The sequence below is a fragment of the Scheffersomyces spartinae genome (genome assembly GCF_019049425.1).
Source record: "Scheffersomyces spartinae strain ARV_011 chromosome Unknown scaffold_18, whole genome shotgun sequence".
Lineage (NCBI taxonomy): Eukaryota > Fungi > Ascomycota > Pichiomycetes > Serinales > Debaryomycetaceae > Lizanozyma > Lizanozyma spartinae.
The window spans coordinates 131,452-155,672 of NW_025065065.1; the positions used below are offsets into that span (position 1 = coordinate 131,452).

The 24,221-nt window shown below is 39.5% G+C and overlaps 14 protein-coding genes across 14 annotated transcripts; 9 read left to right on the forward strand and 5 right to left on the reverse strand.

Moving 5' to 3' along the window:
- Positions 1-75: 75 nt before the first annotated feature.
- On the forward strand, positions 76-735 carry RTG1 (Rtg1p; the record flags this gene model as incomplete). The annotated part of the gene is made up of 1 exon (XM_043192581.1): positions 76-735. One exon carries the CDS (start codon positions 76-78, stop codon positions 733-735), a length of 660 nt encoding a protein of 219 aa, XP_043047949.1.
- Positions 736-809: 74 nt separating this feature from the next.
- Positions 810-1,646, reverse strand: FAD1 (FMN adenylyltransferase; the record flags this gene model as incomplete). The annotated part of the gene is made up of 2 exons (XM_043192582.1): positions 810-1,487; positions 1,641-1,646. 2 exons carry the CDS (start codon positions 1,644-1,646, stop codon positions 810-812), a joined length of 684 nt encoding a protein of 227 aa, XP_043047950.1.
- A 258-nt stretch (positions 1,647-1,904) lies between these two features.
- Positions 1,905-2,678, reverse strand: KQ657_001800 (uncharacterized protein; the record flags this gene model as incomplete). The annotated part of the gene is made up of 1 exon (XM_043192583.1): positions 1,905-2,678. The coding sequence occupies one exon, from the start codon at positions 2,676-2,678 to the stop codon at positions 1,905-1,907; it is 774 nt and encodes a 257-aa protein (XP_043047951.1).
- Positions 2,679-3,064: 386 nt separating this feature from the next.
- On the forward strand, positions 3,065-5,251 carry SWI6 (transcriptional regulator; the record flags this gene model as incomplete). Its single annotated transcript, XM_043192584.1, has 1 exon — positions 3,065-5,251. One exon carries the CDS (start codon positions 3,065-3,067, stop codon positions 5,249-5,251), a length of 2,187 nt encoding a protein of 728 aa, XP_043047952.1.
- Positions 5,252-5,309: 58 nt separating this feature from the next.
- KQ657_001802 (frequenin) lies at positions 5,310-5,885 on the reverse strand (the record flags this gene model as incomplete). The annotated part of the gene is made up of 1 exon (XM_043192585.1): positions 5,310-5,885. One exon carries the CDS (start codon positions 5,883-5,885, stop codon positions 5,310-5,312), a length of 576 nt encoding a protein of 191 aa, XP_043047953.1.
- A 431-nt stretch (positions 5,886-6,316) lies between these two features.
- On the forward strand, positions 6,317-6,739 carry EMI5 (succinate dehydrogenase assembly factor; the record flags this gene model as incomplete). Its single annotated transcript, XM_043192586.1, has 1 exon — positions 6,317-6,739. One exon carries the CDS (start codon positions 6,317-6,319, stop codon positions 6,737-6,739), a length of 423 nt encoding a protein of 140 aa, XP_043047954.1.
- A 316-nt stretch (positions 6,740-7,055) lies between these two features.
- KQ657_001804 (uncharacterized protein) lies at positions 7,056-13,358 on the forward strand (the record flags this gene model as incomplete). The annotated part of the gene is made up of 1 exon (XM_043192587.1): positions 7,056-13,358. One exon carries the CDS (start codon positions 7,056-7,058, stop codon positions 13,356-13,358), a length of 6,303 nt encoding a protein of 2,100 aa, XP_043047955.1.
- Positions 13,359-13,556: 198 nt separating this feature from the next.
- On the forward strand, positions 13,557-15,686 carry CTF18 (Ctf18p; the record flags this gene model as incomplete). Its single annotated transcript, XM_043192588.1, has 1 exon — positions 13,557-15,686. The coding sequence occupies one exon, from the start codon at positions 13,557-13,559 to the stop codon at positions 15,684-15,686; it is 2,130 nt and encodes a 709-aa protein (XP_043047956.1).
- Positions 15,687-16,091: 405 nt separating this feature from the next.
- Positions 16,092-17,810, forward strand: KQ657_001806 (uncharacterized protein; the record flags this gene model as incomplete). Its single annotated transcript, XM_043192589.1, has 1 exon — positions 16,092-17,810. One exon carries the CDS (start codon positions 16,092-16,094, stop codon positions 17,808-17,810), a length of 1,719 nt encoding a protein of 572 aa, XP_043047957.1.
- A 67-nt stretch (positions 17,811-17,877) lies between these two features.
- Positions 17,878-18,472, reverse strand: KQ657_001807 (uncharacterized protein; the record flags this gene model as incomplete). Its single annotated transcript, XM_043192590.1, has 2 exons — positions 17,878-17,898; positions 17,975-18,472. 2 exons carry the CDS (start codon positions 18,470-18,472, stop codon positions 17,878-17,880), a joined length of 519 nt encoding a protein of 172 aa, XP_043047958.1.
- A 389-nt stretch (positions 18,473-18,861) lies between these two features.
- SUA71 (transcription factor TFIIB) lies at positions 18,862-19,869 on the forward strand (the record flags this gene model as incomplete). Its single annotated transcript, XM_043192591.1, has 1 exon — positions 18,862-19,869. One exon carries the CDS (start codon positions 18,862-18,864, stop codon positions 19,867-19,869), a length of 1,008 nt encoding a protein of 335 aa, XP_043047959.1.
- Positions 19,870-19,995: 126 nt separating this feature from the next.
- On the forward strand, positions 19,996-21,556 carry COQ6 (putative N,N-dimethylaniline monooxygenase; the record flags this gene model as incomplete). The annotated part of the gene is made up of 2 exons (XM_043192592.1): positions 19,996-20,004; positions 20,066-21,556. The coding sequence occupies 2 exons, from the start codon at positions 19,996-19,998 to the stop codon at positions 21,554-21,556; spliced, it is 1,500 nt and encodes a 499-aa protein (XP_043047960.1).
- Positions 21,557-21,883: 327 nt separating this feature from the next.
- Positions 21,884-22,774, forward strand: KQ657_001810 (triglyceride lipase; the record flags this gene model as incomplete). Its single annotated transcript, XM_043192593.1, has 1 exon — positions 21,884-22,774. The coding sequence occupies one exon, from the start codon at positions 21,884-21,886 to the stop codon at positions 22,772-22,774; it is 891 nt and encodes a 296-aa protein (XP_043047961.1).
- Positions 22,775-22,794: 20 nt separating this feature from the next.
- KQ657_001811 (uncharacterized protein) lies at positions 22,795-24,184 on the reverse strand (the record flags this gene model as incomplete). Its single annotated transcript, XM_043192594.1, is given in 2 exon segments — positions 22,795-22,823; positions 22,843-24,184. The coding sequence occupies 2 exon segments, from the start codon at positions 24,182-24,184 to the stop codon at positions 22,795-22,797; spliced, it is 1,371 nt and encodes a 456-aa protein (XP_043047962.1).
- Positions 24,185-24,221: the final 37 nt, after the last annotated feature.

Sequence of the window (24,221 nt, forward strand, 5' to 3'; positions counted from 1 at the left end):
ATATTTATCGCACTGTTTCCAAAAGAAACGACATATACCCTTTTACTCCTGTAACAATATCGTTAATATACGAACATGGACTTTCCTGACGAAGGGCATATAGAGCCCTTTGTGGGGCTGCCACGTGGTGGCAACAGCATTCGTATAAATAAAGGAGAATTGAACGATATCAACAAACAACTTTCAAGGTCATTCAATAGTGGAGGAGGGGGTTATTTGAGTACCTCCAACCCCACTGGAGGCGGAGGAATAACCAAGAGTCGTCGAGCATCTGTTTATCAACCCAAACTGAATGATGATGATGGGAGTGGAGGATCCTCGGAGAAGAAGAAGACGGACGAAATCAATGAAACCATTCAAGTGTTATTGACGTTAATACCCACAGATTTCTTTGAAAGTGAATCCAAGAAACCAGAAAATAAAGATGAAGACACGTTCAGACCCAACGGACTTAAGGATGGTAAACCTCACAAGGGACAAATATTGACTAAATCTGTTGAATACATTCAGCATCTACAGAACTTGATTGACACCAACAATCGGAAGGAAGTTGAATTGATAGTCAAGTTAAAGAAGTTACAACAACAACAGTCTGGCAACGATTCAAACTCAACGATAACAGTGGGATATACCAGTGCTGAACGAGCATTAGGAGAAATAGGCGTTGGAGCCGCTGAATTAGCAGAAGAATATTTTAAACAGGTTATTATATCCAATGCCTATACAAAGAAATAACATTACTACTGTTATGATTAGACGTTGTGTTCTTAATTAATCTATAATATGAACCTTTATATATGAACCTTTTTCTACCGTTTAATACGTCCAACACGTTCTCGTTCATCGGCATTTTCTATAAGCATATAGGCGGGAGCATAATGAACATCATCACCTTCTTCCTTCAACTTAAGATAAGGGTTGGGGATCGTAGTGTGGATCCCTCCTAAGCTAGTGTACCCTTGATCATACATTTCACAGTAGTCCAAGTTACACCCCACTAGGAAGTCCCAGATATCGATATAATTCCACGGTAAGATTGGATGGATTCTAAGGAAACTGGGCCAATCATGGTCTGTCATTTGTTCCGGACTTAAGCTTGAACCATAAGGATCAGCATACCGTATTCCCACCACTATGGCCTTTATTTTATTATTGGTACTGTGTAAATACTCTTCGAAGCCCTCCTTTAATGACAGCTGGATGATGATGGGATTTAAGTGGTAGTAGTGAGTAGAGCTTTTGATAAACTCAAGCAATTGAGGGAATGGTTCTTCGGAGTTGACGAATATGGAATCTAATTTATAATCGACAGGTAAATCCGCTGTAGCTGCTGTTGGCGACTGATTAGTACAGAACTTCCGATGTATGGTAGCCATTAATAATATTAGCATCACAAGACAATCCTTACCTCCGTTGTAGGAGATAGCTATCTCTTCCAATCCATGGTTATCAATAGCCAGTTCCAATAACGATAAACTGGCTCGGACCTTACAACGGACTTTCTCTCTTAGTTGTGGACGATATATATATTGTTTCCGTCTGGTGGGAACGGCCCCCCATTCACATGTACCGTCTAGGAATGCTTGCACCAAAGAGCTCGCTTCGGAGCACCGGACTAAGAAGTCATGTCGTAAGTTGACGGTCATAGTATAGTACCAGTATGCACTATTAGTATGGAAAGTATACTACTAGTATGCGATGATTAATACTAGCGTATGCTACAACACTCCTAATACTAAGTGCATTATCAACACAATAGTGCCGTGGTCTAATCAATTGTGGGGTCTGATGTCATGATTGAAAAATTTGCTGCGTGCGCGAACCGATAAGTGCGCAGTAGTGGTATAGTAATATAGTAGTGGTATATTATACTAGTAGCATAGTACCGTGGCAAAGTACCAACTCTATTTGTTCCCAAAAAGTACCTGAATGTAATAATGCCTAGTATCCTTATCCCAATACCACCAAAAGTTTGTATTCATTTGCTGAGGATCTTCAGGTCGATCCAATGGTAAATCTCCAGGTATAATAAAACAAATATTACTATAAGGTTCACCAGAGACTACCAAGTACTGACAATTTTCCGGATTAAATTCCGCAGGGTCAAACCCTTCGGTGGTATCTAAAAATGACTTCATTATGTTCTTATTCTTAATGGTCAACTCATAGTAACTCATAATAACAAAACTTGGTTCTTCTACTGTAATTAAGGGTAATTCAATGTCCCATAGTAATCCAAGTCTTAACAGTTCTGGATCTCGAAGTTTAGTCACCTTGTAACCAGGCTTTCCTATCTTATCCCAGCTCCTCTTCTCTATGTTACTAATGGAGATTCTGTCATTGTCTTCAGCTATATTACCACTGCCATCGGTACCAGTATTTATCCCATTGGCTCTTTGGTACTTTTCATCTAATACCTTACGTTTCTCCAAGTTCATCTGATGCTTTCGACCTCCCAAATGGGCTATGTAAGAGCTTTCACTAACATGTGTAGTTAAACATAGTCGACATTCCAAGAGTCCTAGATGGTTTCTTAATGCATAGGGATCATTATCAAGATCTAATACTTTGGTGGCTAAAAGCTCTTGTATTCTCTTTCGTACATGAACCTTGGTTTCGGAGGTGTCCGCTACACCTCCAGATCCTTGCTTGGAATTGACCCGGTCTGAGTAATCCATCGTTCAGCCGTGTGACACTGCTACTGCTTACTATACCACAGCTTAATGCTGTCACTGCTGTAATGTCTCTGTTTAACGTCATCTCAATCTCAATGTCTCATAATGTCTCCTCCTTCCGGGTTATATGCAGTACACAAATTAGCAGATTTCCTTGACTTAAAACACGTCCACCATCTACGACAACCAGCAGTAAACAATTGATAGACAGGGAAAGTGTCTGAGACTTGATCCATAAAAGAAACAGACTAAGCTTAACACCAGTGCTAAAGTCCGAAACGCGTAGAACACTTCCAATTGATACTATAACGCGTCAGCACGTACCACTAGCAGTCCAGGGACAGACCATTGCCAACAACCACTATATCAAGAACAACCCCATTGATAACATGGAGCCGCTGTTAGACGCTGAAAACCATCTGATCAAAACTGACGATGATAACTCAACCAATGGCCACATAGACACCACGTTCAGTTCCACAGTGGCTTCAGCTATCCATAGTGAACAACGAATGATTCAATTGAACATTAAACTTGAATCTAAAATTGACTTGCCTGCTATTCGTGTTTTGAGACGTGTAGTTGATTCATATGTTAATGTCAACCAATTGCTTAGTATTTTAGTTAGTTTGGGTCATCTTACGGAGATCCAAGTGAAAAATTTCATTACCAATGAAATCTTAACTAATTTGGCTTATAATGGGATCACCGCCAATCAAAAATTATATAACGATTATCGTGAACATGAGAATGCTGAGTTACGAGGGATTTGGATTCCTTATGATAAAGCTGTTGACATTGCCTTAAAGTTTGATATCTATGAGTTTGTCAAGAGATTGTTCTTGGTAGATGTTCACGATTTTGATCAGCTACCAAGAGTTACCAAGAGAGCTCTTGATAATACAAGTGATGATGATAAGTCTTCCAAACACTTAGGTTCACCACCTAAAAAGATCAAGTTAGAAGCTTCTTCAAACACTGGGGAACCAAACAGCTCGGATTCACTTGAAAAAAGCGAACAAATAGCATCTTTGGTTGTGAAATTGGCTAAAAACAATAATAATGCTCCTTATCCATTGCCACCTATAACGTCATATGATTTGGAAGATGATGAAATCCAACAATTGAAATTGAAATATAGTGAAGTGTTCAAAAGAGATAATGAAGATCCTTTATCAAGTGATGAAATAGAATCTGTTTTTTCCTCCATTAAATCTAAATCCAGTGATGTCCCTCTAGATCAAAGTGGTGCTACAGCATTACACTTTGCTTCTGCATTAGCTTCTTTGAATTTGGTTTCGAGTTTCATTAAATTGGGTTTAAATTCCCCTATAAGAGGGAAGAATAATGGCGAAACCCCCCTTATATCAACTATAATGGTTACCAATGCTATGGAAAAGGGGAATTTTGTTACTCTTTTGAAATATTATCTTTACCCTAATTTATGGTTATATTCCAATTCCGATTGGTCATTCCTTCATTATTTGGCCAGTCAATCCAATAGTCTTTTTGAATGTTCGAAATTTTATCTCACCAAGATTTTGGAGGTGATTCTTGAGAATAATCAAAAGGACTTCTACAACTTGATAGCCAAAGTCGTCAACTTACAAGATAAAGAACATGCAAACACCTGTTTACATTTAGCAGCGGAAAGAGAATCGAAATGGTTAATCAGTTTACTCTTAAGCTTACATGCTGATCCCAATATCGAGAATAATCAAGGAGTCAAAGCTAATGACTTTGATATTGTTAAGGAAGTTGTAGAGAATAAAAAAGACTATGAGAATGATTTAATATTTGAATTAGTAAACACTGGAATTGAATTTATGAATTATCGATTAGAAGTGGGTGGAGCTAATTCATTTGTGGACGAAGTGGATACTATTTCTACTCATCCCCCATCACCTCCAACTACAGCAACTACAGCAGCTGTTGAAACAGATGAATCATCAGATACTATGTTGGATATTTCTGGTAAGATATTCCGAAGCATTCAAGATTTAATGACTAGTACAAATAAAGAATATGAAACCATTATAAATGCCAAAAGACATCAAATAAAACAATTGAATGAATCGCTTAAAGAAGCTACTATTGTTACTGCCAATAATCGATTTATGACTAAGAAAATGATGGAAAAATTATTGCAACTTGATAATTTACGACTACAAAATAGTAACATGGATGATCGATTAGAAAATGCAAAGAAACAAATTCCAGATGATGAAGATGAAGAAGGAGGAAATGGTGATATTGAAAATAAACAATTTGATGCCGATGCACCCTTTATCATCAAACCGTTATATGAACGACTAGTGAATGGAGAACCCATTGAAGATTTGAAGCAAAGCAAGCACTTGATGGAACTTTTACCGTCAGTATCAATTCTACGGGCTAGAGTTGATTCTTATGAAGAAGTTACCAAACAAATTGAACAAGAATTAGAATCCTTAACTAACTATACTGAATTGACGGAGAAGTTCAAGAAAGTTGTCAGTATATGCACTGGAGTTGATGTCAATGAAGTTGATGATTTATTAGATGGGCTATTAGAAGCAGTTGAAATCCAACAATAAAATACTAAAGTATACTGATGTTTAGCACAGTACACTATAAAATAATTTATGTCATATACTATACTAATCCGTCATAATTGTGTAATGCATTTGTGATGTTCGGGTCTTTCATCAGAAGTTGTTTAAACTCTTCAAGATTTATGGTATCATGATTAGGATCTTTGTTAAGTAACAGAAACAACTTCTTTGTTCGAAGTTCAGGAGTATTCTGATCATCAGGTAACGTCACCATGTTACCCAACATCTTATATATGGCTCTATTAACTTGTAACATATCTTTATAATCGATTTTCTCGTTCCGACGGAAGTCGTACATTCTGAAACTGAAGGCCAACTTTTGTTCCAAGTTACCTCGACTGGTGATACTTAAAGCCAATATAAACTCTTTGAAATCAATGAATTTGGATTTGTCAACGTCAAACGCTTGGAATAGAAAATGACAATAATCTAAAGGTTCTCCAAAGGGGAAGAATTGTTTGAAGACTTTAATAAATTCTTCTTCCAGAAGTTGGCCAGACGGACAATCTCTAAGGAATCCTTTGTACCATTGTTGGAGCTCTCTCTTATCAAAATATGTCGCGTTTTTAAGTGATCGTAATTCGTCTTTGGAAAGCTTGGATACAGATTTACCCATGATTGTATTATACGCCGGTTATTACTAGGTAGTAGCTACTATTAGTAGGTAGTAGTCAGTTGTAGTAAGTTTACAAGTTACGTTTTCGGAATTGTTGGTAGCGCGGCAAGGGTCGTGCGAGAATCAACAGACATATCTCTAATATCGTGAAGCAGTATACTACTCTATATATGTGTGCATATGTCTGCACGTACACATGTATTTGTGATATCATACACAAGGGTATACCTGATGATGATGATGATGATGATGATGATGTTGATGACGATGATGATGTTGATGACGTATGTAGATACCCTCATTCAATTGTAATGACACAAAATTGCAAGTGACACAAAACCACAGCAATTTATATGGGGAAAATTTTCAGTCTCCTATAGTCAACTACCTATTACTCTAAAAATACTACAGTACCTGTGTGTGTTAACAAGATGTATACGAGTCGGAGACAACTTAGCTGCAGTGTGCGGGCACTCTTGAACCATGGGAAGCCCCAAAACCCTGCGTACAACATCGAGTTGCAAATGAAGATAGAACCCATTACCAGAACTGGGGAGACCATTGAAATCAAAAGAGCCAGATTAGTTTACCAAAGTAGAAAGAGAGGGATTTTGGAATCTGATTTGTTATTAAGTCGTTTTGCTAAGAAGTATTTGAATGTACTTTCTGAAGCTGAATTAGATGAATATGACAAGTTGTTGGATGAGCCTGATTGGGACATTTACTATTGGGCCACTAAGAACTATGATGTCACCCCATTGCCTGACAAGTGGAAGAACTCCAAGATCTTGGAGATGATCCAAGAAGAAGCCCAGAATAAGGATCGTGAAATCATGAGAATGCCTGAATTGTAACCTTGTATATAGAAAGTATTTATTGACATATTAATGACCTTGTGATTACGTAATCAGAAATATTGCCAGCAGTACAACCGTAACAGTATAACCGTAACTGTACAACCGTAACCGCATAACCATAAATATACAGTATTAGAGCTAATGTCTCTACTGTACTAGTGTCGTTAGCTTTACTAGTATACTACTGACATCGCCCTACAGTGAGTATATGGTAGCGCCGTTCAATAATCAACAGTATTCAAGTACACGATTCTGCAAGCCCATACACACCTTCTCTTTTACAACGTTAACAACAATACCAGTAATAACGGCAATGGACAACGCGACGTTCTCGGGGTTACTTACCGAATTCAACATTGCAGATGTGTCTGATTATCTCATTGAGTTGAACCTCAACTTGACCAATCATACCCCTGGTGATCAGACGGAATCATCATCAGCAGCAGCATCACTATACACCGTGTCCATTGGTCAACTAACGCAGTTGGTTGAAAAGCTAAGACAAGATCCCATTCAATATTCCAATGTCTACAAACTCGTGTCGCAGAACGTCGCGTTATGTATGGCTCAACAACCATCTTGCGTGTACGATTTTGCAAACTCTCTATTGGGCCATATATCTGAAGAACCATGTATTGCTAACGTGATATTAATAGACTTGTTTGAAAGGTTCCCTCATAACTTGGGCTCGTTGGTGACATTCACTGTGGCTCAAATCTACAAGCTTTTAAAGAAATGTCCTTCTCCAAGTAGTAACCAGTTGGTGGTACTTATGTCTGTACTCGTAAAGATTGCTGCTAAATCAGATATCAATGACAAAATGTTGGCCAAATTGACGAAATTGGTCACTAAAGGTATTTTACTGCCATCGGACCACATTCAACTTGATGTTTATCTTGATGCAAAAGATGCCAATGCCACAACGGTGTTGGTCAAACGAGCTTACATCACCACCTTGAAGAATCTCTTGTCATTCTCAGTATCAAGTAATTATGAATCGTTGTTGGCCCTTTCAACTTCTTCAACCAGTGCTGGTGCCAGAATAAAACCAGAGCAAATAGTCACCCAACAGAACCAATTCCAAAACACAATGCTTACAACAATGGACAAAGTGCTCATGTATGGGTTATCCCATCCTCATTCGGAGATAAGAGTTGCAACTGTTGATTTACTTGCGTCTATATTGGTGAACTTGGTGGATACTCAAAAGTTTGATGGGATTGAGTATCTTATTGATAAGTACCCCCTTCCCAAACCTAATCATCCACCTGGATCAACAAACGGTGAAGATTATGCTGCTATTGCTTCTTCCTCTTCCTCTTCAGGAGAAGACGATAAAACAGCTTTCACAACCTTGCTTACTCAAACATCCGTGGCTGAGTGCATCGTCTTTTACATTCAGTTGCAACAACTCCAAAATCAAGATTATTTGGCCAAAAATATAACAACTATATTGGACAAAATCCTTGCCAAATTTTCTTCTGTCAATACCAATGATCATCTAATGAACAGCCTTTGGTCAAAGACTTTGGAACATTGGAAAACAGTCATAGCATTTATTATCAACGAATCAGGTCTCCGTTCCTACGAAGGGTTGGTTAACTATCTTGGATCTAAATTCTTGGGTGTGGAAGGTCAAGGTGGTGATCAACAAGTTACCGATAGAGATAGTAGACTTAAGAAGAAGGATACGACTATTTTTGGGTTCAAAACCTCAAAATCAAAGTCCCTGAAGAGTAAGGACCTTTGGAATTTCAAGCCTTATCACAATCCTTATCACTGTGGGTTATTACTTTATACATACCAACTGTTAATTCCCTTTGGAGCCAAACTTAACGAGTCCAGTGGTACTAAAGATGGAGCATCTACTGACGAAACCGAATTGTCACAGGAGAATTCCTTCTATAATATCTTGTTGAACCTCTTCATGAATAACAATCAATATATTCGGAACTTTGCATTGGAAACCTTTCTACAATTCTTCAAGGGTAATAATGCCCCAGTTAATAGTTTGATTATCACTATTTTCAATCTTGTGAGCCAATCTTTCAAAGCTAAAACCGATGAGAAGATGGTCAATGGAAAGGATAATACAACGTCACTGTCTTCAATAAAATTGATGCAATATTCTTTGGTTCTACTGTCTTTATTGAAACAAACTGATGCATTTGTTTTACAATCTTCCACATTAGTGAAGATCCTAAGTTTCTGTACCCAAAACTTGAAACATACAGCAACTGGGTTGAAAGCTGCATCGTGTTGGACCATACTTGCTTCGGTTGTTACATTCTTTGAGACTAATGAATTTGTCAAGTTAAATTCTTCACAACTTTTGGTGTTTTGGAAGGGTTTATTAACGTCTCAATTTATACCACTGAGTACTGAAGCTAATGACCAGCTTGCAGAAATTTCAGGCAATTTAAGGGCCAGAAATACCAGTTTAATATGTCTTATAAACTACCTCACAACTGTTGGTAGCAATAGCAACGCGGCTTCTGATCAATTGAAGCATACCCAGTTCTTATTGGCCAGAGCATATAATTATGTTACCTATCTTGAAAGTAACATCGAAGGGTTGAGCAACATCACTAACTTTGATACTTCTGCAACAGAAGACTTCTTGACCAATGTTCAAGTAGTAGATAATTTGCAATTCAGTGATTATGGGAACTCATATAACATTTCTTCAACGAGTGTTTTAGCAAGTCTTATTCTTTACAGCAAGAAGTTGATTTTATTTGGGTTTTCAATACTATCGACCAATTTGAAGCATGAAATCAATTCCAACTTGGTGATCTTTTTGGTAAAACTCATCAGTGATCCAAAGCTATTCTGCTTCACCAATTCGCTGACTTCAGACCTCAAGAAGGTCAAATCTGCTGAGACCTCAGATCCAAAGCTTACTCATCCGTACTTGGACAACCCGACAACTATTTCGTACGGTACTACAACCAAATACACTGGAATTGGTGAGGATATTGATAGTTTAAACATGGTGCCAGTCACTCCAGTTTCCACAGTTCCATATGATTATAACATCATTAATGGAGACGTTTTCAAAGCTTCTGAGGGTACTCATTGTCTTCCATGGTACTTTGTCTTTGAAAAAACTATTTTCACTCCTGCTGCTCACTCCATAGTGTTTGATCCAGCAGTCCTTCTATTTGCCGAATACTCCAAATTTGAAAAGTTTTCCCCTTGTTTGGTAACATCTTTAATTGACTATTCTATTGAGTTATTTCAGCTTGTGTTCCCCACACTTAGCGAGAAGATCCAAGTCTCTCTATTAGAACAGTTGAAGAACTCTCTCACAGCTAAGGATGTGAGCCACCCACTGAGAGCTATGGCTATTGCTATTAACATTTCCATTGCTCTTGAAGGTGTCGCACTAAATTTAATGAAGAAGCCAATTGATAAAGAGACTGTACTTTCAATCATGGACATCTTAAGTTTGTTAAATGAAAAGGTACCCTTCATGATAGACACAAACACCAAGACATTTGGAAGATGTTCTACTCTTCTTCCTGTCAAGTTGGTACAAGATGAAATAGATAAGTTGATTGGGAAAATTGTTAATAACACCGACCCACATATCCGTGGAAGCTCAGTGTTATCATTAGCTCAGGTGTCAAGATTTTCAGGTATAGGGTTCCTGGAAACCTTTAATGTTGTCGTCCAATTACTTGGAGATCCAAACCCTGTGGTATACCATTTCACATTAAAAGCTACAGCTATGCTCTTTGTTGATGGCATAGACAATATCACTTCTATTTCAGCCATATTGGAAAAAATTTATACCAACTTCTTTTCCTGGGAGTTTGATAATGAGAGAAAGAATAAAACATTGACTGGCTTGGGAGTTTTATATCCAACAAGCAGTGAAATTGGTAACTTGATCCAGACCATTGTTGCGTCTTTAGGTCCAAGTCTTCGAGAGTTGCCTATTAGCAGAAGACATGAACTTCGAAACTTGATTGTCTATTTCAGACTAGGAGTTGGTTGCAGTACCGGGCAAGAGATCTTGGACGTTTACAGATGCCTATTGGAACTTTCTAAAGAGTTGATAATATTTGATAATACGTTGATTGAATCGGAAGTTGACTTCTTTTCGAATTTGGTCAATTTTGTAATAACAAACAATATTAAAGTTGGAATTGCAACCGAATGCAGTGTGTCTCTTTCCAATGAGGCAGTATTTCCCTTCAATACAAGTTCCGTACTATACGAAACAGCCTTTGGGTGCTACACTGAACTATTGAAGCTTTTTGGTACCAAGTTTTTGAACAAACAAAGAGCTGAATTGTTGTGGATTTGTATGGCTCTCAAACCATGCAATGATCTCAAAAGTTTCATTGGTCTTTGGTTGGATAGCAACTCGGAAATGAATTGGTTCAAGACACTAAACTCCATCTTCAAGTATTCTGTAAAGAAACTTGTGAGTCCCTTCATTGAGAACACTTACTCATTGAAGATGCTCCCATTACAACAAAGACAAAAGCAGCTACTGCAGACCAAGAAGATAGATTTGACGGATGAAGAAGTGGAGAATATCGTTGCACTGGTGGACATTAGTGACGATTCTAACATGGAGCAAGTGTCATGGGAATTCAAGTTATTTATCTTTGAATTATTGAATAAGCTTCTTCAATTAGCTGGGAAATCACCCACCCTATTAGATCAATTGAAGAGCAAGATTTCGGATATAATTAAGATTTCGTTCACGGCCTCAAGCAGCTCAATCACATGCATCAAGCTCAATGGTCTTCTGTTGTTGGATAAATGTTTAAGATTATTTGGAACGTTGGAAGATCCCATGTACCCTGGCACCTCCATATTAGATCAACAACAAGCCCAAATCATCAGTGCTCTTGTTCCATGTTTCAACTCAGATAGCAGTGCAGATATTATTGTTTCGGCTATCAATGTTTCATCCAAGTTTATTAACTTGCCTCGGATAAAGTTCTACTCCAAAAAGAGAATCTTGAAGACTTTAATGAACCTTCTTGAAGAAGTGTCGTCCAACAAGTACATCACCTTTGCTTCCATAGAAGATATGTCTGAGATGGAGAAGAAGTCACTTCAATTATCCATTCTTAATTGTTGGGCATTATTAAAGTTGGGAGTAGAAGATCAAACAAATGATGATCAAGTTGAAGATGATTCGGAAGAAGGAGATAATAATCTTGTGGCTACGCTTGAGAAGTACTCTCATTTGTTGAACCCCTTGTGGATCCTCGCCTTGAAAGATTTCTCTTCCTTGAAACACCAGCCTCTATCCACCAGAGAGATTGACATCTACAATGGGTACTGGATTAACTTCGTGATGGTGTTATGTCTTGAAATGGAAAAGAACTCCGAGTTCACAAGCACGTATTTGAAGGAAGACGAAGCCAACTTCCTTTTCATTTTGTTCAGTGAATGCATTGAGTCTTTGATTGCTGGTAAAAGAGTCCAGGAAACCTTGCGTTCTGTGCTTCGATTGATGCAGAGCAAAGCTTTAGTGGATATTATCTTTAACAATGAAGTGTTTTCAGAAACCATTGATCTCTTTGATCGTTTGCTCTTGATTGAAGACGATACAGAAATCCAATGTGAAGTGGTAGACATTGTTCGTTGCCTTTTTGATACTGGGTTTGAACAGTTCAAAGATGATATTGACCAAGTGTTTGATAAGCTCTTTGAATTGACTAGAGTTTGTTTGCTTCCACTTTTCAACATCTTACCGTTCCTAAGAGTTGACTATGATCCTGAAAATCAGGTGACCAAGTTGGCCTTGAAGCACGCTGACTCTGCTTCCCATTTGGTTGTGTTGAAGAAGGTTTTGATCTCATTGTTGGAGATGATCAACCATTTTGATGAGATCGTAAGAGTAGACTTATACTCGTGTGTGCTCTTCATCTTTTCCCGGATATACGAATTTGGGAATGAACTTCTTGTTGCTGTTGTCTTACCTCATTTGAAACAAGTTGTGACTGAAGTCAAGGCACTTGCTAATGAGAATGAGCTTTTAAACACTTTCTACGGTGTCATTCTTCCCTTCCTAAGTCGCGATAAGAATTTCAGTGTGCTTACACTTGTCATATTGGTAACCAGTGGTGAACTTGAGATTGACGAGACAACTTCAACAGATATGGCCAACGGATTGTTGGAATTACTTAGTACAAATCCGGGGCTAAGCATCCAATGTATCAAGTCCTTGATTGCCGTTTCAGCAATCCGTCACGAGTTGTCGGTAGTCAAATTTGTGGTTCAAAGTGCTGTCAAATCAATTGTTAATGGTGCTGAAACCAGACAAAACCCCCAGGTATTGCTTGAAGTGCTTTTCCTTTATTCACAACTGATAGCTTCCGATTCTACAAAGTCTGAAGCCCTTTATGGTCTTCTTGTTCCACTTCTTGTATCTTTCCAAGAGGCTTCGACTTTAAGCAGAGAGTATTTAAGAGAGAAGCTTTTGTTTTTGGTTTCCCAAAACCCTGAAAGCTTCAAACTGGTTGTGTCACAACGACTCACAGATACCCAGAGAGCCTATGCACAGGAGTTGATGAGCACAGCTGCTCCCCAAACTCAAGTGGTTGATGAAGATCATGTTATTGAGTTGAAGACTTTTGGAGTGTAAAGGTATGATTCATACACACATTTATAATTATATATAGTAGATCAAAATTAACTTAGAGTTGAGCTTCATTGATAGAGAAGGTAGTATTCTTAGGGGCTATCACCAAGGTGTTACCCGCACTTTGAAATTAGAATCGCGTATGGATTTTTCACAGTACGCGTAGAAGTACCATATTCTTGAACACAGTAGATCATCATTATGGATTTCCGGCAGTCGCTATTGCATGTTCCGACGGAAGGAGGTTGTCGTCGGACTGACACAGTTGAATTGTTCAACGGCAAAGTGTTAGAGCTTTGTCGGAAGCCACCCAGTGATTTCCTACTGGATACCGTTGGTATTTCCAAAGAAGGTTCTGTCATTGACATTCCCCAGCTTTTACAAGAGATCGAAGAGACTGACCGACGTCGAAAGAATAGAGCACACATTGCAGAGCTAAGCAAGGAAGGAGTCATACCGAGTATCTCTATTTCTGACACCATTTGGACAGAGAAGTATCGACCCAGATCGTACTTACAAATGTGTACTGCTGGTAATGATAAGGCACTCCGTCAAATGATGCATTGGTTGACGCTGTTTCGAGTTTCAGACGACGATAAACCTGAACCAGATATTCCAGACAGAGTCCATAAGAAGATCCTTCTTGTTCATGGACCAGCTGGTATTGGGAAGACCACAGCTGCACATGCTCTACCTCGTCAAGCACGATACAACGTAGTAGAGCTTAATGCCGCCACGTCTTTTGATTCCATTCCAGGAGTATCTGTTGCAGCCACTATCCGGCTACGGATAGTCAATGCTCTTACCATGAACCAGATCAACACCAGCACCAATAAGAATAACAGGAATATGATGACCACAAGACCCACGTGTTTGGTTATAGATGAACTTGACACCAGTATCCATTCCAACGAGATCGTGCGGGTCTTGGAGCAGCTCTCAAAGGGTACTGTCTTGGGTAATGGGAAGAGTAAACGTAAGTTTGTGTTGAACCGTCCTGTTATTTGTATTGCCAATGATTTGTATGCAAATAATAATGGCCCAACATTCAGTAGTTCTACAGGTCGGCGATTTGGGTCTCCAATGGAACGATTGCGTCCTCTTTGTGAAACAGTGGCCTTCAAAAGACCAATGACAGCCAAGAGTGGGACAGCAATTAAGACCCTCAAGGACCATCTTACTCACATAGCGTCTCAAGAACATTTGGAAGTAAGTTCTCGTGATGTCAGCGACATTGTCTCTATCTGTGATGGAGACATACGTGCATGCATTAACCATTTACAGTTCCATGGAGGCTCCGGAGGAAATACAAGCAGCAACAGCAGCAGCACAATCGACTCCGTTCCTCATTGGTTCCATGTTGTTGATGATACATTTAAACGAGACCCAAAGGTCACACGAGCTGTGAATTTCAATAGGATGCTTCAATTCTATACCACGGGGAGTGGACGGGCTTCTGTGGGCGCAGCTCATGGGAAGATCATCCGAGGTTGTTTCCAACGATATTTAGAGGCTGTTTCTGTTGATGAAGATACCATTGTCAAGCCCGCCCGATTGAGTGAATGGCTCGAATTTTATGACTGTTATCTCAACAGTAGTACGGCACAGATCATGCTTTCGGATTCTTATGTTAGCATTGTGTGGTTAAAGCTATGGTCACTTTTCAACACCAGTGCCAAACTTAATGGTGATGCCATTGCCAGTAGTCGAACTACTGATTTTGCATGTTCCGAAGACGCTCGTCGGAATAATGCCATAATAACGAGTGTGCGAGAACAAATACCTTTGGGAGTTAGGCTTGCTATTGGCAGTGAACCTTGGACTGCCATAGTTGTGCCGTTATTGTATCAGATGGTTTATCTGCCTGGAAGTGAACGTGACACCGAACAAGTCTCACAAGCTGCTCAACTTGTTACTGCGTTAGGGTTTGAGCTTTCTACAAGATATGATCCAGACACCGGAAGAGATGTGACGGCCATGGTACCAGATTTGGATCTGGTAGCTACTTTTGGAGTGAGAAGCAACCCCAAACGTTGGCTTCTATCAGCATTAGCAAGAGAACTTGCAAAGAGACTGACAGCCGAGGGTGCTGCTGCTGCTGCTGCTGCAGTGAAGGAGAAGACAGAAGTTACGCATAAGCGAACATCTGAGAACGGTGTGCCCCAACCACCAAAGAGACAAAGAGTAGAAATGTTTGGGTTGAACAACAATAGGCCGGTTGCAAACAGCACAAAAGGTTCATTCAAACCAGCACGTACATGGGTGAAATACCATGAAGGGTTCTCCAATGCTGTGAGAAAGAACATTGGATGGGAAGAATTATGGAAATGATCCGTGATTATCACGTGCGACATCACGTGATTATATTGATATCTATATGCAGCGTAACTTTCTGACAACTGTAGAACTAATACTAAAACGGTTTTCTACCTGTCATATCTTAGAAGGACATATAGAATAGATAAAATCGAGGAACGCTTTCATTACAATCCTTATATTGTTGGTGTTATAGAACTCACTCTAAGCCATTGCTGCAAACCAACACAGGCTATACGCTTGCAAAGGTTATATACGCTTACAAAGGCTTTACACTTACGAAAGCTAACGACACATATTTACAAAGGATAGGTACTGCTGTCACTACTGTTTTAAGTCCGTGCTCATTATATCCGACAATACAACCCTGTTGCATCCTTGTGGATCTTGGCTTATATTCGCTAAGGTCATTCCTACGTTATGTCAGCTCCCAAGCTCCTCTATGTTGCAGTATATGATCCCATGGCCGTAGCCAGTGGGATCGAGGAACTTGAAGAACTCTATCGTCACGTGGTTGTCTCAATGTCAGGCGAAGTAGATTCCAATGCCCTCATTCAACACATTGGGATGCTCAGAGGGATGACCCTGTTCCATGAAGCGTTCAAGGGAGCAAACGAGCTGGATGCTAAAATCGAAGTGTCTTTGAGCTCCAGTACAATTATTGATCTTGATGCTGGCGAGCACCATGTGATTGTGGAAGTTAGTCTGACAGACTCTTTTGCGGTGCAGCAAGCCACTGTAATAATTAAGCGGGCCATTACTAACTATACGTTGTTATGTGGTGAAAAGCAACAGAACGACACCTTGAAGTTATACTGGGATTCGTTCTTAGCACTGTTCAATACTGGTGGTGTTACTGACGTACTTCCTTGGTGCAACAGACTTAATCCAAGCGGTGCTCTTTCCATGATACCGTCTCGTGATGTGTACCGACGTTCAGCTTTAGGAGGCATTGACTTCAATGGTGTGGAGTGTTCAGCTGCAATTGTGTTCTACACTGGCAAGACCACAGTAAAGAATTACGGTGCTCGATATTTGAGGACCCATGGTATTGGTATGCCTGACAAATCAAGTGTTATTTGGCTATATAATATGCTTGAATTCCTTGACTATAACGGTAACTTAAGTGCTATTCAAGAGGGACTGACGGTTGATAGGTTTTATTCCGTTCCATCGGGTGATACTGCTGCTGGTTCTGATGCTGGTGCTGCTTCTACTGACAACTCATCATCGGCTATGTACGGGTTCCTTAATCCTTTGAACTTTGATCCTAGAGAATATTATCCTGATCCCCGACAGTTGAGTGCACAGGCTTTGAATCCCTTGACCATTACAAATAAGTTTGTGGTGCTGCCATTCTCCAGTACTATGAGCACCATTGGATCTTGGATAAATGGGGAACCCACCAATGCAGAAAATCATGAACAAGTCAATGGACAGGAAGGGAATGAAAATGATGACGAGAATTCTACTGGCTCTTTCCTTATAGGTCTTATGAAAGATGACTCTTCCTCCATCACAAAGCGAACAATTCATGTCCCTTGCAATGGCACGTTTAAGCCATTCCAACTTGTATTATATCTCAGTGATGATCACTTATTTGCAGTTTTATTTGAACCTGGTACGCCAGGCTTAAGTAATCCTTCATTCTATGAAGACCTTGCATCCCAATTCGACTCAAGTCTTGGAATGTCTAAAAGTGTCATGACATTCAATTCCATCCAAGACCTAGTGGCCGACCCAAACATACTTTACGTCATTTGCAACATCCATGAAGGATCCATTCGAACCTCACTTCCTTTCTTAGGTCCACCTGCAATCACTTATTTGCATGAACAACTCATTGAACTCGGAACAGAGTCATCATCCCCTTCAGACACTGAGTTTCTTCACAAGTTCAGATCCAATCGGTCTAACGATTGGACCATTTACCGGATCACATATAATGATAGTGTCATATTCATATTGCTGAACCATCATCGAGGTACGGTGGTTAGTGGTAGTGGTGGTAATCGACCTGTTACTGGTCGTCAACTGACTCCTACAACGACTCTGGACGAAGGTGGTATTGGACTATTCGAAGCACTTGGAGATGATGTAAAACAATGGCTATCCTCTTTACAAAATGATGATGTTTAACTGTGTTTGATATACTTGAAGAAGGCCTCAACATCATGACATATAACTGAAGGAAGACTGGAATTTGCTAAGAATTTGGGTATAATTCCTCCAGGGTTGGCCTTAGTACACATTACCCATTTGCCGTCTTTAACCCATTCTATTGAATGGTATGAAGCAGATACAAGCCGCAGTTTTGCACTAGGCAGCGGGGAAATTGGGATGGAAATAACAAAAAATTCACCGTCTTCTGCTGAAGCCTTATGAACCACTATAAGTTCATGGAATACTCTATCCTTAAGTGGGAATGGCATCAGATACACAAGCTTGGCCGTGTATGCTATGGAAGTGGGAGACTTTGATAGGATCTTTTGAATGTCATATGTTGATAGAGTGTCTATGTATTGAGCTTCGTATGCCGTATGGCTGGCATCGATGTCTTCAGTTGAACCAGCAATGTATTTAACCATTTTGGAATGAGCTTGTGGATGGTTACTAATCCGAGCCACCCATTGATCATTAGCATAGGTTTGAACTTCATTCCCACCGCTTATGACGAAGAGTTTTTTCTTCGCCCATGAAGACTCAATGTTGGAGACAATAGACGATGCTTGTTGAACCAATTGAGGAATGTCCGGTTCCGTGTCCGGGGAGATTCCGTTACCAAATGAGTTGATGTCCATTTTAGTCGGATTAACATGGGAGTCGGATTATTATGTTGTGGTGAGCTTTCTCCGACCCTAATCATGTCAAATTGTTGCTAGTCTGCATATAAGAGCGTATGAGATAACGGTACTACACAGCCCTACACGACCACTATACAGCCATAGCACTATCCCTAGGACTATACACAACTACTACAGTATGGTACTATAGTACTTAAGTAGTGCTACACTACTACTACACTGTTATGGTATTTGTCAGTCTGGTACATGGTACATGGTATGGTACATCCGACAGATGCTTATTAATTTCCTGTATACAGTACCGTATTCTTGATGATAAATTTCAGGACTGAAAAAAAGGATCAACCGAACCCAACAACCAACTACTACTGCTCCTTACTACGGTCATGTCTGGTAGTGAGTTCACGGGTCCCAACCTTAACATTCGGTTAACGTGTCCTGAATGTCGTATTTTCCCACCGGATCTCATTGAACGGTTCAGTGAAGGAGATATTGTGTGTGGAAGTTGCGGGTTGGTGTTGAGTGATCGAGTTGTTGATACTCGGTCTGAATGGCGTACTTTTAGTAACGACGATCAGAATGGTGATGATCCTAGTCGTGTGGGAGATGCTGGGAATCCTTTACTTGATACTGAAGATTTGAGTACGATGATTTCGTATGTTCCCGAAAACACTAAAGTTGGTAGGGAATTGAATAGAGCTCAATCCAAATCACTTGTTGATAAGAAAGATAATGCTTTAGCGGCTGCCTATGCCAAAATAGGACAGATGTGTGATGGTTATCAATTACCTAAAATTGTTCAAGACGCAGCTAAAGAAGTTTATAAATTGGTTTATGATGAACGATTATTAAGAGGGAAATCACAAGAACTGATTATGGCAGCCGCTATTTTCATTGGATGTCGTCGTGCCAATGTTGCTCGGTCTTTCAAGGAGATTTGGGCTTTAACTAATGTCCCCAGAAAGGAAATTGGTAAGGTATTCAAGATTATGAATACTATTATCCGGGAAAAGAATGCATCTTCCATGTATTTCACTCCGGATAATATTCAAACCACTCAAACGTCTGCTGAGGATTTGATCAGACGGTTTTGCTCTCATTTGGGTGTTAGTGTTCAAGTCACTAATGCTGCAGAGCATATCGCTAGAAGATGTAAAGAAGTTGGGGTTTTAGCTGGTCGCTCTCCTATTACTATAGCAGCTACTGTTATTTATATGGCAGCACAAGTATTCAATACTGATCTTCAGCCTTCCAAGATTGCAGATAAGACTGGAGTTTCCGACGGGACAATTAAGACCAGTTTTAAAGTTATGTGGGAAGAACGAGAGAAGCTTATTGATCCATTGTGGAAGGAAAGTGGTAAAATCAAGCTTACAGAACCTATTAAGGTATAGAAACAGGAATTAATGGGAATACAAAGAAATCGAGTCTTTTGAATTAATTTGGAATCATGAAACAGAAAACAGGATAAATAATAATTAAATAACTAGAAATGTATATAACCACTTGAGTTATGTATAATGTCGCATGTACTTTATTGTAGTCGGGTAAAAAATGTCGCCGTACCGCAATATGGCCCCATTTATGTAGCGCGACATTCTTGTGCCCGATTGCAACAATTGTTTAAAGCTGACTCTTCATACTCACGTCGGTGGTAAGAGAAAGAATCGCATTCATCTTCAAGACCGGAAAATCACAACTGTTCGGAAAATCATAGCTGTTCGGATAATCTGGTGTCAACTCATCCCCAGCATGATTCCATCACCAATCTTGAACACTCTTAAACGAGACGTGGTTATAATAGGAGGAGGACCTGCTGGACTTCTGTTGCTTGCAGCCCTTAAGACGTCGCCTTATCTCCGCCATCTACTGTGTACATTGATTGAAGGAGGCTCATTGGCTCTGGCCAAACAGTTTGGCGTAGATCCACCAAAGGAATACACCAACAGAATCATCTCCTTGACCCCGGCTACGGCATCGTATATGGATCTGGGAATGGGATGCTGGAACCATCTACATCACGATAGACTCAAAAGATATAACCACATCATTGCTTATGACGATGACGGCAAGATTGGGTTTGATATGGATGCGTATATGGTTGAAGTCATTAACGTTCAACTGGCTCTATTGAAACGGTTAGCAGAGTTGGAAAATGGCTTTGAAAACGTATGGGATCAATGTAAGGTGACAGAAATTGAAAAGAATGGTGGGTCTGGATCTGATTGGCCCATAGTCAAACTTTCTAATGGTAAGTCGGTTGAAGCCCGGTTATTGGTCGGATGTGATGGCTTCAATTCTCCGGTCAGACATTTCGCCAGAATCCAAAGTAGGGGCTGGCCCTACGATAGATTTGGCGTGGTCGCTACCATTAAGGTATCCAAACCAACCCAAGTTGCATATCAGAAGTTTTTACCTACTGGGCCTTTAGCTATATTACCTTTGGAAGGTGATGATGCTACGATAGTGTGGTCGCTGACCCCGGAATTGAGTGAAACTTTGTGTGCGGCGCCCTCGGAAGTGTTTCCTCATTTGGTCAATGCCGCTATGAAATTAGATTCTCATGAACTTCCATATATTTATGAAATGGTTAAAAACAATGACAATGTTGACAATGTTATTGATGAAATTCAATGGAGATTAAACAAGGCATCTGTTTTTGATAAATACTACGATAATACGGTTACTAAAGTGTTTGATAAATCAAGAGCAAGATTCCCATTGAAAATGTCGCATGCCGATACTTATGTCGCACCAAGAATAGCATTAGTAGGTGATGCTGCTCATACTATCCACCCTTTGGCAGGTCAAGGTCTTAATCTCGGTCAGGCAGATGTCCAGCTGCTTGTAGGGGCATTGGAAAAGGCTTCCACCAGAGGTTTGGATATAGGTTCCACTTTAGCTTTAGAGCCATATGTTAGTGAAAGATGGCCTGCTAATCACGTGATGCTCGGGGTCTGTGATAAATTCCATAAAGTATTTGGAGTAAATTGGGGTCCATTCAATGCTATGAGAGGATTTGGAATGAATACTCTTGATTCTTTGGGATTGGCAAAGAATTTGATTGTTAATCAAGTGTAACGTTTTGTATATAAATATTTTAAAGTAATTATGACGATTAAGAAAGAAAGTATATCCAATATAATTGAGTTTATTTCCGGAGATTGTTTTGTTACTCTGTTGTGTCCATTGTAAACAAAGAGATCACTGTATAATAGCTATAATTATTGTCATAGTTATAATTATAGTCATAGTTATTATTATTCTATGAAAGAGACGCAAATTACCGGATTAGGCAACTTATGTTATCAGCAATAAATTGTGTGTCTCATGTCAAATAATGCCCCAACTTTAACTTATATCAATCAACATGTGTCCACTTCTCTTGACAGTTCACATATCTCCGGTATGTTGAAACTAATACCCCGTTCAAGACTCATCCAAGGATCAGCCGTACGGTTTGTACGGTTTCAATCAGACCTCATTATCAAAGATAAGTATCTGATACTCAGAGAAACTTATGATCCCACCAAATACCCCATAGTACTTTGCCATGGACTTTCAGGCTTTGATACGCTATTGAAATCTGACGCCATCAAAGACTTACCAAAGATTGACTACTTTAAAGGTGTTAAACAAGCCCTTGTTGCCCTCGGATGTCAGGTGCACATCACCCGGGTTCCTCCGTTTGGTACGATATCTGAACGAGCTCAAGCACTTTATGAATCTACAAAGGATTTAGGTCCTATAAATTTGATATGCCATTCTATGGGTGGCTTAGATGCTAGATATTTGATTCATAAAAATCCCAATAATCATGATGTTAAATCTTTAACCACCATTTCAACTCCTCATCGAGGTTCTGAGGTGGCGGATTTTGTGCTAAACTCCACCTTACCTCCGCTTAGTTATTTATTGCCCCAAAGCATACGTGAATTAACTACAACTCATATGGCAGAATTCAATGAAAAGGTATTTGATGATCCTAAAGTCTTATACTTCAGTTATGGAGCCCAATTCAACCCCAATTGGTTCAGTGTGTTCATGCCAGGTTGGTATATCATTAAAATGTTACATCCAACAAAGCAGTTTGCTAATGATGGGATGGTAACAGTGGAAAGTTCTAAATGGGGCACATATTTAGGAACGTTGGATCAAGTGGATCATATGGACTTGATTAATTGGACAAATAGACTTCGAGCTTTATTTGATAAAGCATGGTTCAATACTGACCCCAAATTTAATGCCCTTGCATTGTATTTAGATATCATGGATAATTTGTCTAAACGAGGTTTATGATGAAATGGTGACAGTTTTAATCATTTGGAACTCTTGCACTCCCCACTTGCTATTAAATCTTCCCATACCACTTAAATTAACTCCTCCATGTGGTAAGGTAGATTCATCATGGATAGTAGGCAGATTAATATGGACTCCACCAACTTGTATTTGTTTGGCATAATCAAGGGCCTTCATTATATCTTTAGACCAAAGGGAAACCTTCATCCCATAAGAACCTTCGTTAAGTTTTTGGATAAGTTCTTTGGTGTCCAGATAACTAGATAGAGTGAGGACTGGACCAAATATTTCAGTATGAGATATTTCCATCCTATCAGTAATGTCTCCAAGTATAACTGTTGAGCTTTCGTCATCTGGAATAATATCTGGGAATATCAATGATGCACCTTTAGTTAAAGCATCATCAATAAGAGTTTTGACCTTAGATCCTATAGAAGAATCTCTCACCTTATGATTAAATTGTGGTTCCTTAGCTAATTCTTCAGCAACTGTTTGCAATTTGGTTTTAAAGTTCTCAAATATTGACTCATGAACATAGCAACTATCAGTAGACATACATATTTGGCCTTGATGAGCCCAACTGGCCCAGATAGTCTTAGGAATAGCTTCATCCAAATCAGCATCAGGTTCTATAATGGTGGAGTTCTTACCTCCTAATTCAAGTAAACATGGTTTCAAGTATTTGGCAGCAACTCCTGCAATGATTTTACCCACGTTAGTTGAACCTGTAAAGTTGATCTTTTTGATGAAAACATTCTTAAGCATCAAATCTACAAACTTAGGGGTATCTTCAATGGTTGTATGAGCCAATTGAATGGTCTCACCAGGTACGCCTGCTTCAAGAAACAAACGTACTAACAAATATGCAACTCGAGGACATTTCTCTGTCAGTTTGATAACAACAGAACAACCTGCAGTTAATGGTGCCAATATGGATCTGGCACAAAGAATGACTGGAGCATTCCAAGGACTCATAGAGAGTACTGGACCTATTGGCTCCTTAATCACCATTGCCAACTTACTAGCGTTCAGTTTGACTATTTCTCCATCACTAGCTGATAGTTGAGCTGAATATTCATCAATAAAGTCAATCAATGTACCAACATTAAAGTTTACAAACCAATCAGGTCCTCCAATCTCAACATGCGCTTCTTTAAGTTCATCTTGCCTTTCAAGTGCTAAGATCTTTGCCCTTTCATATATTTTCCTTTTATCCAGAAACAGAATGTCCCTCCATTTTTGCATACCCGTTGCAGCAATTTCAGCCAACATATTTACGTCCTTCTCAAGATCACGTAAGCAAGATGCTGGCGTTAGCTGACAACCATTTGGATCAACTACTTGTTGAGTCACACCGGTAGTCAAGATATCTTGACCATTTAATATCCAAGGTATAAGTTTCTCCGACATTTTTCCGAGCCTCGCATGTGTGTGCGTTTGGAAGGCT